The 13,581-nt window shown below is 44.2% G+C and overlaps 1 protein-coding gene across 1 annotated transcript; it reads right to left on the bottom strand.

Moving 5' to 3' along the window:
* Window positions 1–337: 337 nt before the first annotated feature.
* LOC112078219 (stabilin-2-like) lies at window positions 338–12,869 on the bottom strand (the record flags this gene model as incomplete). Its single annotated transcript, XM_024144520.2, has 7 exons — window positions 338–387; window positions 584–703; window positions 1,703–1,774; window positions 6,279–6,352; window positions 8,290–8,415; window positions 12,250–12,326; window positions 12,824–12,869. Coding segments are annotated over 7 exons (557 nt in total), but the record flags the coding sequence as incomplete, so codon positions are not given.
* Window positions 12,870–13,581: the final 712 nt, after the last annotated feature.

Below are 13,581 nucleotides of genomic sequence, written 5' to 3'. Positions count from 1 at the left end.
ACACACCACACACACACAACACACACACACACACACCCACACACACACACCACACACACCACACACACACACACACACACGCAGACCCGTCTACACACAGGAACATAGACAAAAATTACAATTTCTTTGACATACTGAGAAGTTGCTCTTTGCAGGAGGTATGAATGCAGTGAAGGGCCCATCACCGAACAGACTCCTACATCAGACACTGGAGAACCACAAGCATTAGCCTCATCAAAAATATGCAGAATGTGAATAATCCTATTTGTCTTGGTAACATTTATTTTATAACATAGAGAAGTGAAATGTCATTACACCCGACAACAACACACAGACTCACCATTATCATCCGACGGTACACGCAGCTTCTGACTGGCGAAATATCTCCTGCGAATATCCATTGGAAAATAAATTCATAGACACCACGTACACACACACACACACACACACACACACACACACACACACACACAACACACACACACCACACACACACACCACACACACACACACACACACACACACACACACACACACAACACACACACACACACACCACACACACACACACCACGTGACTCACCGTGCGGGTCTTGCCGTGGCAGTCGAAGCCATCTCCTACGTGTTCTCCAAAGCAGGAGCAGTTCCTCACTCCGTTGCCCATATAACGACACCTGGCGTACTTTCCACAGCCCCCGTTGTCCTGGAAACATAACCGGAGGCTACACCTCTGGAGTATATGACACCGGGCTGTGTCCCAAATGGCACCCTATTCCTTTATAGTGCACTACTTTACACCAGGGCCTATAGGGAATAGGGTGCAATTTGGAACACACAGACAGTAATACTGTAGTACCTAACTATTGGATCCTGTGGATGTGCCTGGGTCAGACCTGGGTCAGATCTGGGTCAGACCTGGGTCAGACCTGGTCAGATCTGGGTCAGACTGGGTCAGATCTGGGTCAGATCTGGGTCAGATACAAAATGTGTCAAAATTTGTTCAAATACTCTGGGTGCGCTGGATTTACTTTATCAGGTACAATGAAACCAATAGAACAGCCCCCCTGCACTGGTCGTCTGTCACGTATTTAACACACCGGTCAGTATGTCACGTATTTAACACACCGGTCAGTATGTCACGTATTTAACACACTGGTCAGTATGTCACGTATATAACACATTTCGTCAGTATGTCATGTATTTAACACACGGTCAGGTATGTCACGTATTTAAACACCACTACTGTACAGTATGTCACGTATTTAACACACTGGTCAGTATGTCACGTATTTAACACACTGGTCAGTATGTCACGTATTTAACACACCGGTCAGTATGGTTCACGTAATTTAACACACTGGTCAGTATGTCACGTATTTAACACACTGGTCAGTATGTCACGTATTTAACACACGGTCAGTATGTCACGTATTTAACACACTGGTCAGTATGTCACGTATTTAACACACCGGTCAGTATGTCACGTATTTAACACACTGGTCAGTATGTCACGTATTTAACACACTGGTCAGTATGTCACGTATATAACACGCTGGGTATATATTTAATCCAAGTCTGATCTGATTAAAATGCCACCCTATTCCCTATATAGTGCACCTATGGGCCCCTAGTAGTGCACTGTATAGGGAATAGGGCGTCATTTGGGACGCACATGGTAGTACTACAATGCTCCGGTACTCACAGTCCGACAGGGGTTGAACGGGAAGCAGAAATGTCCATTCCCAGAGTAGCCAGATAAACAGTTACAGGCAACCTGAAACAGGATGGAACACTTAGTTACTCATGTGACTAAACTAAAGGAAGAAGAAACTGCTATGAAACTAAGATAAATTATTATAAGGAATGATAGTAAAAAAAGCTTTGAAACATCTTAAATGAAATTTTGGGCAAAAAGGCAAACTCAGCTCCATCATTCATTAAATCAGATGGCTCCATTCATCACAAAGCCTACTGATATTGACAACTACTTTAATTATTTTTTCATTGGCAAGATTAGCAAAACTAGGCATGACATGCCAGCAACAAATTCTGAACCTACACATCCATGTATAACTGACCAAATTATGAAAGACAAGCATTTTAAATTTGAATACCGCAAAGTGAGTGTGGAAGAGGTGAAACAAGTATTGTTGTCTATCAACAATGACAATCCACCTGGGTCTGGCAACTTGGACGTAAAATGACTGAGGATGATAGCAGACAATATTGCCACTCCTATTGGCCATCTCTTCAATCTAAGCCTACAGGGAAGCTGTCTAAAGGGAAGCAATCTAAGCCTGGAGGGAAGTTGTCACGCGGAATGACGCTGGAGAGACGAAGCAGGTACGGGGAGTAAACATTTAATAAATAACTGGCATAGACGAGACAGGAACAGCCTCAGAAACAAATACAAAGACAAAAACAATACAATGCAGCAGCGGGGAACAGAGCTGAGGAACTGACAAGTATAGGGGAAGAAATAAACAGGTGATGAATGAGTCCAGGTGAGTCCAATATCGCTGATACGCTTGACGAGGGAAGGCATGTGTTAGTGATGGATGGCAGGAGCGTGTGATGCAGGGTAATCTGGCGCCCTCAAGCGCCAGGGGAAGGGAAGAGCGGGAGCAGACGTGACAGAAGCAAAAGTCATTCCACTACCGAAGAATAGTAAAGCCCCCTTTACCAATCAGCCTGCTACCAACCCTTAGTAAACACAAATGTGTTTGACCAGATATAATTCTATTTCACAGTAAAGAAATTATCTTTCAGCACCCTTACAGGGAAGAGCACACAACATGTAGAGCACTTATACAAATGACTGATGATTGGCTGTAACAAATTGATAATTAGAAGATTGTTGGAGCTGTTTTGTTAGACTTTATCAAGCATAATCTCCTACTGGAAAAACCCACGTGTTATGGTTTTAAACCACCTGCTATATTGTGGATAAAGAGTTCCCTATCTAACAACACAGATGGTGTTCTTTAATGGAAGCCTCTCCTCAACATAATCCAGGTAGAGTCAGGCATTCCCCAGGGCAGCTGTCTAGGCCCCTTACTTTTTTCAATATTTACTATTGACATGCCACTGGCTCTGAGTAAAGCCTGTGTGTCTATGTATGCGGATGACTCAACACTATACACGTCAGCTACTACAGCAAGTTAAATCACTGCAACACTTAACAAAGAGCTGCAGTCAGTTTCAGAATGGGTGGCAAGTAATAAGTACAAAATATTTCCAAAACTAAAATAATCGTATTTGGGACAAATTATTCACTCAATTCTAAATCTCAACTAAATCTTGTAATGAGTAACGTGGAAATTGAGCAAGTTGAGAAGACTTGCTTGTTGCACCCTGGATTGTAAACTGTCATGGTCAAAACAGATTGATGAAACAGTAGCTAAGAGGGGGAGAGGTCTGTTCATAATAAAGTGGTGCTCTGCTTTCTGAACATCGTTAACAAGAAAGCTAGTCCTACAAGCCCTAGTTTTGTCACACCTGTACTACCACAGATAGTACAACGAGCCAGATATTTCACCAGTTATATAAATGTCAAGCATCCGGTTGTCGTTTTCACTCGCTACTAAATATGGTGTTGAGAGGAAGCCTAGTGGCCGAAGATGGAGTGAGATCAGTTTTGGCTGACATTCTGCACATTTTCTCATCAATGAAACATTTGATGTCCATACAGTTTTCTGTTTACAAAACTAGAATCTGTAACAAACAGAGTGGACTGCATTTTGTAGACTTTACACTTCGCCAAAGTTTCTACAAATTGCGTTGTTTAGAAGGAGTGCAAAGGGGAATTAAGTTACTTCACAGAGTAGGCGTTCCCATATGCAAATACATTCTAAAATGTGCCAACAGGATCTTACTAGCTCCTCCTTGGCTCTACCTGCCTCCTTGCTTGTTCTGCCCACTATGAATAATTTGCTCCTATTGGAAATGACAGACTATGGTCTATCTTGGGTTAGTTATAAAAAATCTTTGGGACTACTGCCCAGTCATATGGTCAAGTGCCTCAAAGAGGGACACAGGAAAATTACAGTTGGCCAAGAACAGAGCAGCACGGCTGTCCCTTAAATGTACACAGAGAGCTACCATCACTGACATACATGCATGTCAATCTCGCCTGGCTCAAAGTAGAGGAGAGATTGACTTTTACATTTACATTTATCCAGAGCCATTTACAGTAGTGAGTGCATCAATTTTCATATTTGTCGGATTTAAAAAACAGATAAAAATACAAATTATGGAACAATGCGGACTGTGAGGAGACACAGACACGTAGTGGTGTCATAATGTTATTTTTGTTTATGCCTTAATTTGTTTGGACTCCAGGAAGAGTAGCTGCTGCCTTGGCAGGAACTAATGGGGATCCATAATAAACCCCAGGAAGAGTAGCTGCTGCCTTGGCAGGAACTAATGGGGATCCATAATAAACACCAGGAAGAGTAGCTGCTGCCTTGGCAGGAACTAATGGGGATCCATAATAAACCCCAGGAAGAGTAGCTGCTGCCTTTCCAGGAACTAATGGGGATCCATACTAAACCCACGGAAGAAGCTTCTGCTTGGCAGGAACTAATGGGATCCATAATAAACCCAGGAAGAGTAGCTTGCCTGACAGGAACTAATGGGGATCCATAAAACCCCAGAAAGATAGCTGCTGCTTTGGCAGGAACTAATGGGGATCCATATAAACCCAGAAAGAGTAGCTGCTGCTTGGATAATGGGGATCCATATAAACCCCAGAAAGAGTAGCCTGCTGCTTGGCAGGAACTAATGGGATCCATATAAACCCAGGAAGATAGCTGCTGCTTGCAGGAACTAATGGGGCCATAATAAACCCCAGGAAGAGTAGCTGCTGCTTGGCAGGAACTAATGGGGATCCATAATAAACCCAGGAAGAGTAGCTGCTGCCTTCCAGGAACTAATGGGGATCATAATAAACCCCAGGAAGAGTAGCTGCTGCCTTGGCAGGAACTAATGGGGATCCATAATAAACCCCAAAGAGTAGCTGCTGCTTGGCAGGAACTAATGGGGATCCATAATAAACCCCAGGAAGAGTAGCTGCTGCCTTGTCAGGAACTAATGGGATCCATAATAAACCCCAGGAAGAGTAGCTGCTGCCTTGGCAGGAACTAATGGGGATCCATAATAAACCCCAGGAAGAGTAGCTGCTGCCTTCCAGGAACTAATGGGGATCCATAATAAACCCAGGAAGAGGGCTGCTGCCTTGGCAGGAACTATGGGGATCCATAATAAACCCCAGGAATTAGCTGCTGCCTTGTCAGGAACTAATGGGGATCCATAATAAACCCCAGGAAGATAGCTGCTGTCTTGGCAGGAACTAATGGGATCCATATAAACCCCAGGAAGAGTAGCTGCTGCCTTGGCAGGAACTAATGGGGATCCATAATAAACCCCAGGAAGAGTAGCTGCTGCCTTTCCAGGAACTAATGGGGATCCATAATAAACCCCGGAGAGAAGCTGCTGCCTTGGCAGGAACTAATGGGGATCCATAATAAACCCCAGGAAGAGTAGCTGCTGCCTTGGCAGGAACTAATGGGATCCATAATAAACCCCAGGAATAGTAGCTGCTGCCTTGTCAGGAACTAATGGGGATCATATAACCCCAGGAGAGTAGCTGGCTGCAGGAACTAATGGGATCCATAATAAACCCAGGAAGAGTAGCTGCTGCCTTGGCAGGAACTAATGGGGATCCATAATAAACCCCAGGAAGAGTAGCTGCTGCCTTTCCAGGAACTAATGGGGATTCATAATAAACCCCAGGAAGAGTAAGCTGCTGCCTTGGCGGAACTATATGGGGATCCATAATAAACCCCAGGAGGAGTACTGCTGCCTTGGCAGGAACTAATGGGGATCCATAATAAACCCCAGGAATAGTAGCTGCTGCCTTGTCAGGAACTAATGGGGATCCATAATAAACCCCAGGAAGAGTAGCTGCTGCCTTGGCAGGAACTAATGGGGATCCATAATAAACCCCAGGAAGAGTAGCTGCTGCCTTTCCAGGAACTAATGGGGATTCATAATAAAGACAAATACAAATACTCAGACGTACCTGGCCTGTATTTCTACTTCATTCAGCGAGAAGGCCAGTGCATTACATTGAGGAAGTGTTGCAGGGTATCGCAGGTTATTGCAGTGGCTGTGTCCCCAATGGCACCTTATTCCATACATAGTCCACTACTGGTCAAAAGTAGTGCATTAAATAGGGAATAGGGTAGCATTTGACACTCAAACAAGTGTAATCTTACCCGGTTTGGTCCTGTTTTGATGCACTCTGCGGTACTGGGACATCCACCGTTGTTAACCAAACAACCGTCTATCTCTGCAAAAACACAACATCATATTGTCATTCCCTTTTAGATCAGCCGTTCCTTTCTAAATCACAGTCAAAAGCTCGATGACCACCATTCGCAGATTCTTTTTTACATGAAATATCTTGCCGGTTAAATTTAGAGTCAAGGTTATCAGTAAATGTAACAGATTATGGCCTATTATTATTATTATTATTATAATAAACAATTTGCATTGCCAAAAGTAATGTAAAAAAATATTATAATACCATTAATACTCCCAACTGTTATAATTTTTGGAAGAAAACAAATATTTACAAAATTAAGAAAATCTCTATAAAACATAAGTAAATCAAATTACAAACCACCTGCAGTACAGGACCACAGGTTGAAAACGAATGTTCTAGAGGCAAGGGGTTAGTTTGTATTTCATTTATTCATCCTTTATATAACCATTCCCATTGAATGTTTTGAAGCGGTTAGTAATGGGATGCATCCCAAATGGCACCCCGTTCCCTATATAGTGCACTACTTTTGACCAGAGCCCTATGGAACCCCGTTCCCTATGAAGTGCACTACTTTTGACCAGAACCCTATGGCACCCCGTTCCCTATATAGTGCACTACTTTTGACCAGATGCCTATGGCACCCCGTTCCCTATATAGTGCACTACTTTTGACCAGAGCCCTATGGCACCCCGTTCCCTATATAGTGCACTACTTTTGACCAGAACCCTAATGGCACCCCGTTCCCTATATAGTGCACTACTTTTGACCAGAGCCCTATGGCACCCCGTTCCCTATATAGTGCACTACTTTAGACCAGAGCCCTATGGGGAATGAGAGTTCCATTTGGGACGTAGCCATGGTTAAAGGGCTGATGGTAGAGTTCCATTTGGGACGTAGCCAGGTTAAAGGGCTGATGGTAAGAGTTCCATTTGGGACGTAGCCATGGTTAAAGGGCTGATGGTAGAGTTCCATTTGGGACGTAGCCATGGTTAAAGGGCTGATGGTAGAGTTCCATTTGGGACGTAGCCATGGTTAAAGGGCTGATGGTAGAGTTCCATTGGACGTAGCCATGGTTAAAGGGCTGATGGTAGAGTTCCATTTGGGACGTAGCCATGGTTAAAGGGCTGATGGTAGAGTTCCATTTGGGACGTAGCCATGGTTAAAGGCTGATGGTAGAGTTCCATTGGGACGTAGCCATGGTTAAAGGGCTGATGTAGAGTTCCATTTGGACGTAGCCATGGTTAAAGGGCTGATGGTAGAGTTCCATTTGGGACGTAGCCATGGTTAAAGGGCTGATGGTAGAGTTCCATTTGGGACGTAGCCATGGTTAAAGGCTGATGGTAGAGTTCCATTTGGGACGTAGCCATGGTTAAAGGCTGATGGTAGAGTTCCATTTGGACGTAGCCATGGTTAAAGGGCTGATGGTAGAGTTCCATTTGGGACGTAGCCATGGTTAAAGGGCTGATGGTAGACGTTCCATTTGGGACGTAGCCATGGTTAAAGGGCTGATGGTAGAGTTCCATTTGGGACGTAGCCATGGTTAAAGGGCTGATGGTGGAGTTCCATTTGGGACGTAGCCATGGTTAAAGTACTATTTCAAATCTTTTGCTTTTGGTCTAGCCTGCTTAGAGTGCCAGATGGGCAGGGTTTGCAGTTTTGGGACCATTCTCTTGGCCCATCTCGGCCCATCTTGGCCCAGATCAATTATAGTATTTTAACCCAGGTCTGAGACACACTGCTGTTGATATGGTTGTAAATATTTGTAATTGGTGCTACTGTTGTTGTGTTTAATTGCATTGAGTGTAAAGTGGCAGTCTTGCCCACATGTCATTTTGCTGACTAAGCTTCGGGCTTTATTGTGTTTTTGTCCTCCATAATGTTTTATGTTGTCTCCGGCTGGAACAGACTACCACTGTTGATTATCTAATGAATTAAATCACTCAATCAATCACACGCCATACCTAGACACCACACCCCGTCTCCAGTGTATCCTTCTGGACAGGTGCAGGTCCTCTCCCCAGGTAACGTCTTGGTGCAGTTGGCAATCTGAGCGCAGCCTCCGTTCCCAGTGGCACACAGGTTCAACTCTACGGAACAGTAGTTTACCTGTTTAGTTTACCAGTTTAGTTTACCAGTTTAGCTTACCCGATTAGTTGACCAGTTTAGTTGTCCCCACAGTGACCGTACGTACATACCCCAACCAGAAGCCATGGATTACAGGCAACATCCACACTGAGCTAAAGGGTAGAGCTGCCGCTTCAAGGAGCGGGACACTAACCCAGACGCTTATAAGAAATCCCACTATGCCCTCAGGAGAACCATCAAACAGGCACAGCGTCAATACAGGACTAAGATGGAATCCTACTAAACCGGCTCTGGCGCTCGTCGGATGTTTCAGGGCTTGCAAACTATTACAGACCACAAAGGAAAGCACAGCCGCGACCTGCCCAGTGACACGAGCATACCAGATGAGCTAAATTACTTCTATGCACGCTTCGAGGTAAGCAACACTGAAGCATGCACGAGAGCACCAGCTGTTCCGGACGACTGTGTGATCATGCTCTCCGTAGCCGATGTGAGTAAGACCTTTAAACATGTCAAAATTCACAAGGCCGCAGGGCCAGATGGAGTACCAGGACATGTAATCCGAGCATGCGCTGACCAACTGGCAAGTGTCTTCACTGACATTTTCAACCTGTCCCTGACCGAGTCTGTAATACCAGCATGTTTCAAGCAGACCACCATAGTCCCTGTGCCCAAGAACACCAAGGTAACCTGCTAAATGACTACTGATCTGTAGCACTCACATTTGTAGCCATGAAGTGCTTTGAAAGGCTGGTCACGGCTCACATAAACGCCATCAGCCCAGAAGCTCTAGACCCACTCCAATTTGCATACCGCACCAACAGATCCACTGATGATGCAATCTCTATTGCATTCCACACTCCCTTTCCCACTTACGTGAGAATGCTGTTCATTGACTACAGCTCAGCGTTCAACACCATAGTGCCCTCAAAGTCCTGGACTTCCTGATGGGCCGCCCCCAGGTGGTGAGGGTAGGTAACAACACATCTGCCACACTGATCCTCAACACAGGGGTGTGTGCTTAGTCCCCTTCTATACTCCCTGTTCACCCATGACTGCGTGGCCAAGCACGACTCCAACACCATCATTAAATTTGCCGACGACATAACGGTGGTAGGTCTGAACACTGACAACTATGAGACAGCCTACAGGGAGGAGGTCAGAGACCTGGCAGTGTGGTGCCAGGAAAACAACTGCACCCTCATCGTGATCGTGGACTACAGAAAAAGGAGGGCAGAGCACACCCGCATTCTCATCGCCTGGGCTGTAGTGGAGCAGGTTCAGAGATTCAGGTTCCTTGGTGTCCACATCACCAACAAACTATTATGGTCCAAAGAACACCAAGACAGTCGGGAAGAGGGCATGGCAATGCCTATTCCACCTCAAGAGACTGAAAAGATTTGGCATGGGTCCTCAGATCCTCAAAAAAGTTCTACAGCTGCCCCATCGAGAGCATCCTGACTGGTTGCATCACCGCCTGGTATGGCAACTGCTCGGCTTCCGACCGCAAGGTGCTACAGAGGATAGTGCTTACGGCCCAGTACATCACTGGGGCCAAGCTTCCAGTCTTCCAGGACCACTATACCAGGCGGTGTCAGAGGAAGGCCTGCTCTTTTCATGACATAGACTGACCAAGTGAATCCAGGTGAAAGCTATGATCCCTTTATGATGTCATCTACACTTCAATCAGTGTAGATGAAGGGGAGGAGACGGGTTAACGCAATATTGGGAAGGTGTTCTTAATGTTTTGTACTCTCAGTTTATACTAATATTTAAGATATACAGTAAATAACAGAGTCATAGCCAGAAATAGTCCTCCCATTTTAGGTGACCAAAAGTATTGGGACAAAATCATGTGTATATTTGTATATGCCTACAGAAAGTATTCACATCCCTTTACTATTTTCACATGTTATTGTATTACAGCCTGAATTTAACATTGATTCAATTGAGATGTTCTGTCACAACACGCAATACCACATAATGTCAAGCGGAACTTCGATTTTTTTTCCCCCACAAATTAACATAAAAAAATTTAAGCTGAGTATTCAAGTGTTCAACACCTTAGTTAAATAAGTTCAGGAGTGAAAATATGCTTAACAAGTCACATAAGTTGCAAGTCACTCTGGGGGCAATAATCCACGCAGGAGGCCTTGTGCCTTTCGGTAGGCCATCGTTGTAAATAAGAATTTGTTCTTAACTGACTTGCCTAGTTAAATAAAGGTTAAATACCAAGAAATAAAACATGAAAATAATTTTTCAGGGACTCACTCTGTGTGCAATAAATTATTTTTGAATGACACTGACCTTAGATATCTCTGTTTTCTTATATTTTGGTTAGGTCAGGGTGTGACTAGGGTGGGTACGCTAGTTTGTATGTCTAGGGGTGTTGTATGTCTATGGGTTTTGTATGTCTATGTTGGCCTGATATGGTTCCCAATCAGAGACAGCTGTTTATCGTTGTCTCTGATTGGGGATCATATTTAGGTAGCCATTTTCCCTTTTGTGTTTGTGGGATCTTGTTCTATGTTTAGCTGCCTGTCTTTCAGTCAAGCAGTGAATTTCAAACACAGATTCAACCACAAAGACCAGAGAGGTATTCCGATACCTCGCAAAGAAGGGCACCTATTGGTAGATGGGGTGAAAATACAAAAAAAAACAGAAATTGAATATCCCTTTGCACTTTGGTAAAGTTATTAATTACACTTTGGATGGTGTGTCAGTACACCCAGGCACTACAAAGATACAGGCGTCCTTCCTAACTCAGTGGCCAGAGAGGAAGGAAACCGCTCAGGGATTTCACCAAGAGGCCAATGGTGACTTTAACACAGTTACAGAGTTTGATGGCTGTGAGATGAGGAAAATGAGGATGGATCAACAACATTGTAGTTACTCCACAATACTAACCTAATTGACAGAGTGAAAAGAAGGAAGCCTGTACAGAATTTAAAATATTTCAAAACATGCATCCTGTTTGCAACAAGGCACTAAAATATACGGCATAAACATTTGGGAGAGCAATTAACTTTTTGTCCTGAATACAAAGTGTTATGTTTGGGGCAAATCCAATACAACATATTACTGAGTACCACTCTCCATATTTTCAAGCATAGTGGTTACTGCATCATGTTATGTGTATGCTTGTAATCATTAAAGACTGTGGAGTTTTTCAGGATAAAAAAAGAAACGGAATGGAGCTAAGTACAGGCAAAATCCTAGATGAAAACCTAGTTCAGCTTTCCAACAGACACTGGGAGAATTCACCTTTCAGCAGGACAATAACCTAAAACACAAGGCCAAATATACACTGGAGTTGCTTACCAAGAAGACAGTGAATTATTCCTGAGTGGCCGAGTTACAGTTTTGACTTAAATCTAGTTGAAAATCTATGGCAAGACCTGAAAATGGTTGTCTAGCAGTAATCAACAACATATTTGACAGAGCTTGAATAATTTAGAAAATGGTAATGGACACAATCCAGGTGTGCGAAAGCTCTTAGAGACTTACCCAGAAAGACTCACAGCTGCAATCGCTCCCGAAGGTGCTTCTACAAATGATTGACTCTGGGGTGTGAATACTTATGTAAATGAGACATTTCTGTAGTTCATTTTCATTAAATTTGCAAACATTTTCTAAAAACATGTTTTCACTTTGTCATGATGTTGTATTGTCTGTAGATGGGGAAGAAAAAAATCCCTTTAATCGATTCTGAATTCAGGCTGTAACACAACAAAATGTGGAATAAGTCAAGGGGTATGAATACTTTCAGAAGGCACCGTATACATCCATAATCTGAATAGTCCTTCTACCAAATACAACAGTAAAGTGTTAGAGACCTGTGCAGACGGTTCCGTTGCCTGTGAAGCCTGCAACACATTGGCATGTAGGGCCCTCTGCCTCCTTGGGATTACAGCTGAAACACACACACACAACTGAAGATCAATCATCAATCACCTTTTGATTGAATGACTCAGGTCAAAAGTAATGCACTATATATTGTGTGACCTCTAATTCTCCGGTCTTATCTGTTGTCCAGAGTGATCTTAGGCATGCTCCATCTAATTCTCCTCTCCCTCTCTTTCTCTCTGCCCCCCCCCCCCCCCCCCCCCACCTGAGCCCTAGCACCATACCTCAGGACTACCTGGTCTGACTCTTCTCCCCTCCCCATGTACTCTTATAATCTTCACCCGGTACAGCCAGAAGAGGACTGACCACCCCTCGGAGCCTGGTTAATCTCTAAGTTTCTTCCTAGGTTCTTGCCTTTCTAGGAAGTTGTTCCTAGTCACTGAGCTTCTGCACGTGTGTTGATTTGTCTTCTGGGTCTTTGGGGTATAGCACTTTGTGACAACTGCTGATGTAATAAGGACTTTATAAAATAAATATGATTGATAAAGGGAATAGGGTGCTTACTTTGCATTTTCATCACAGATTCCGCCACAGGCGTCAGACACGATCTCTACACACACACAGAGAGAGAGAGAGAGAGCAGAGAGAGGAGAGAGAGAGAGAAGAGAGAGAGAGAGAGAGAGACGAGAGAGAGAGAGAGAGAGAGAGAGAGAAGGAGAGAGAGAGAGAGAGAGAGAGAGACAGAGAGAGAGAGAGAGAGGGAGAGAGAGAGAGCATGAGAGAGAGAGAGAGAGAGAGAGAGAGAGAGAGAGAGAGAGAAGGAGAGACGAGAGAGAGAGGAGAGAGAAGAGAGAGAGAGAGAGAGAGCGAGAGCGAGAGCGAGAGCGAAGAGCGAGAGAGAGGCGTGAGCTGAACGGTGTCTTACCACAAATGGAACCCTGTTTCCTATACTGTTCCTATACAGGGCAATACTTTTGACCAGAAGCCCATAGGGAAGAGGTAACATATTGGAGTTGGTCCGACAGTACTGTACATACACCTCTCCCACCATATGGGCCCTGGTCAAAAGTAGTGCACTACATAGGGAAGAGGTTCCATTAGGCTCTGGTATAAAGTAGTGCACTACATGAGGGAATAGGGTTCCATAGGGCTCTGGTATAAAGTAGTGCACTACATAGGGAATATGGTTCCATAGGGCTCTGATACAAGTATGCACTACATAGGAATAGGTCCATAAGGCTCTGGTATAAAGTCGTGCACTACATACGGAATAGGGTTCCATTAGAGCTCCGGTATAAAGTAGTGCACTACATAGGGAATAG

The sequence above is a fragment of the Salvelinus sp. IW2-2015 genome, unplaced genomic scaffold (genome assembly GCF_002910315.2).
Source record: "Salvelinus sp. IW2-2015 unplaced genomic scaffold, ASM291031v2 Un_scaffold5403, whole genome shotgun sequence".
Taxonomy (NCBI): domain Eukaryota; kingdom Metazoa; phylum Chordata; class Actinopteri; order Salmoniformes; family Salmonidae; genus Salvelinus; species Salvelinus sp. IW2-2015.
Note: the sequence above shows the minus strand (reverse complement) of the source record. Positions and strands in the feature narration are given on the sequence as shown.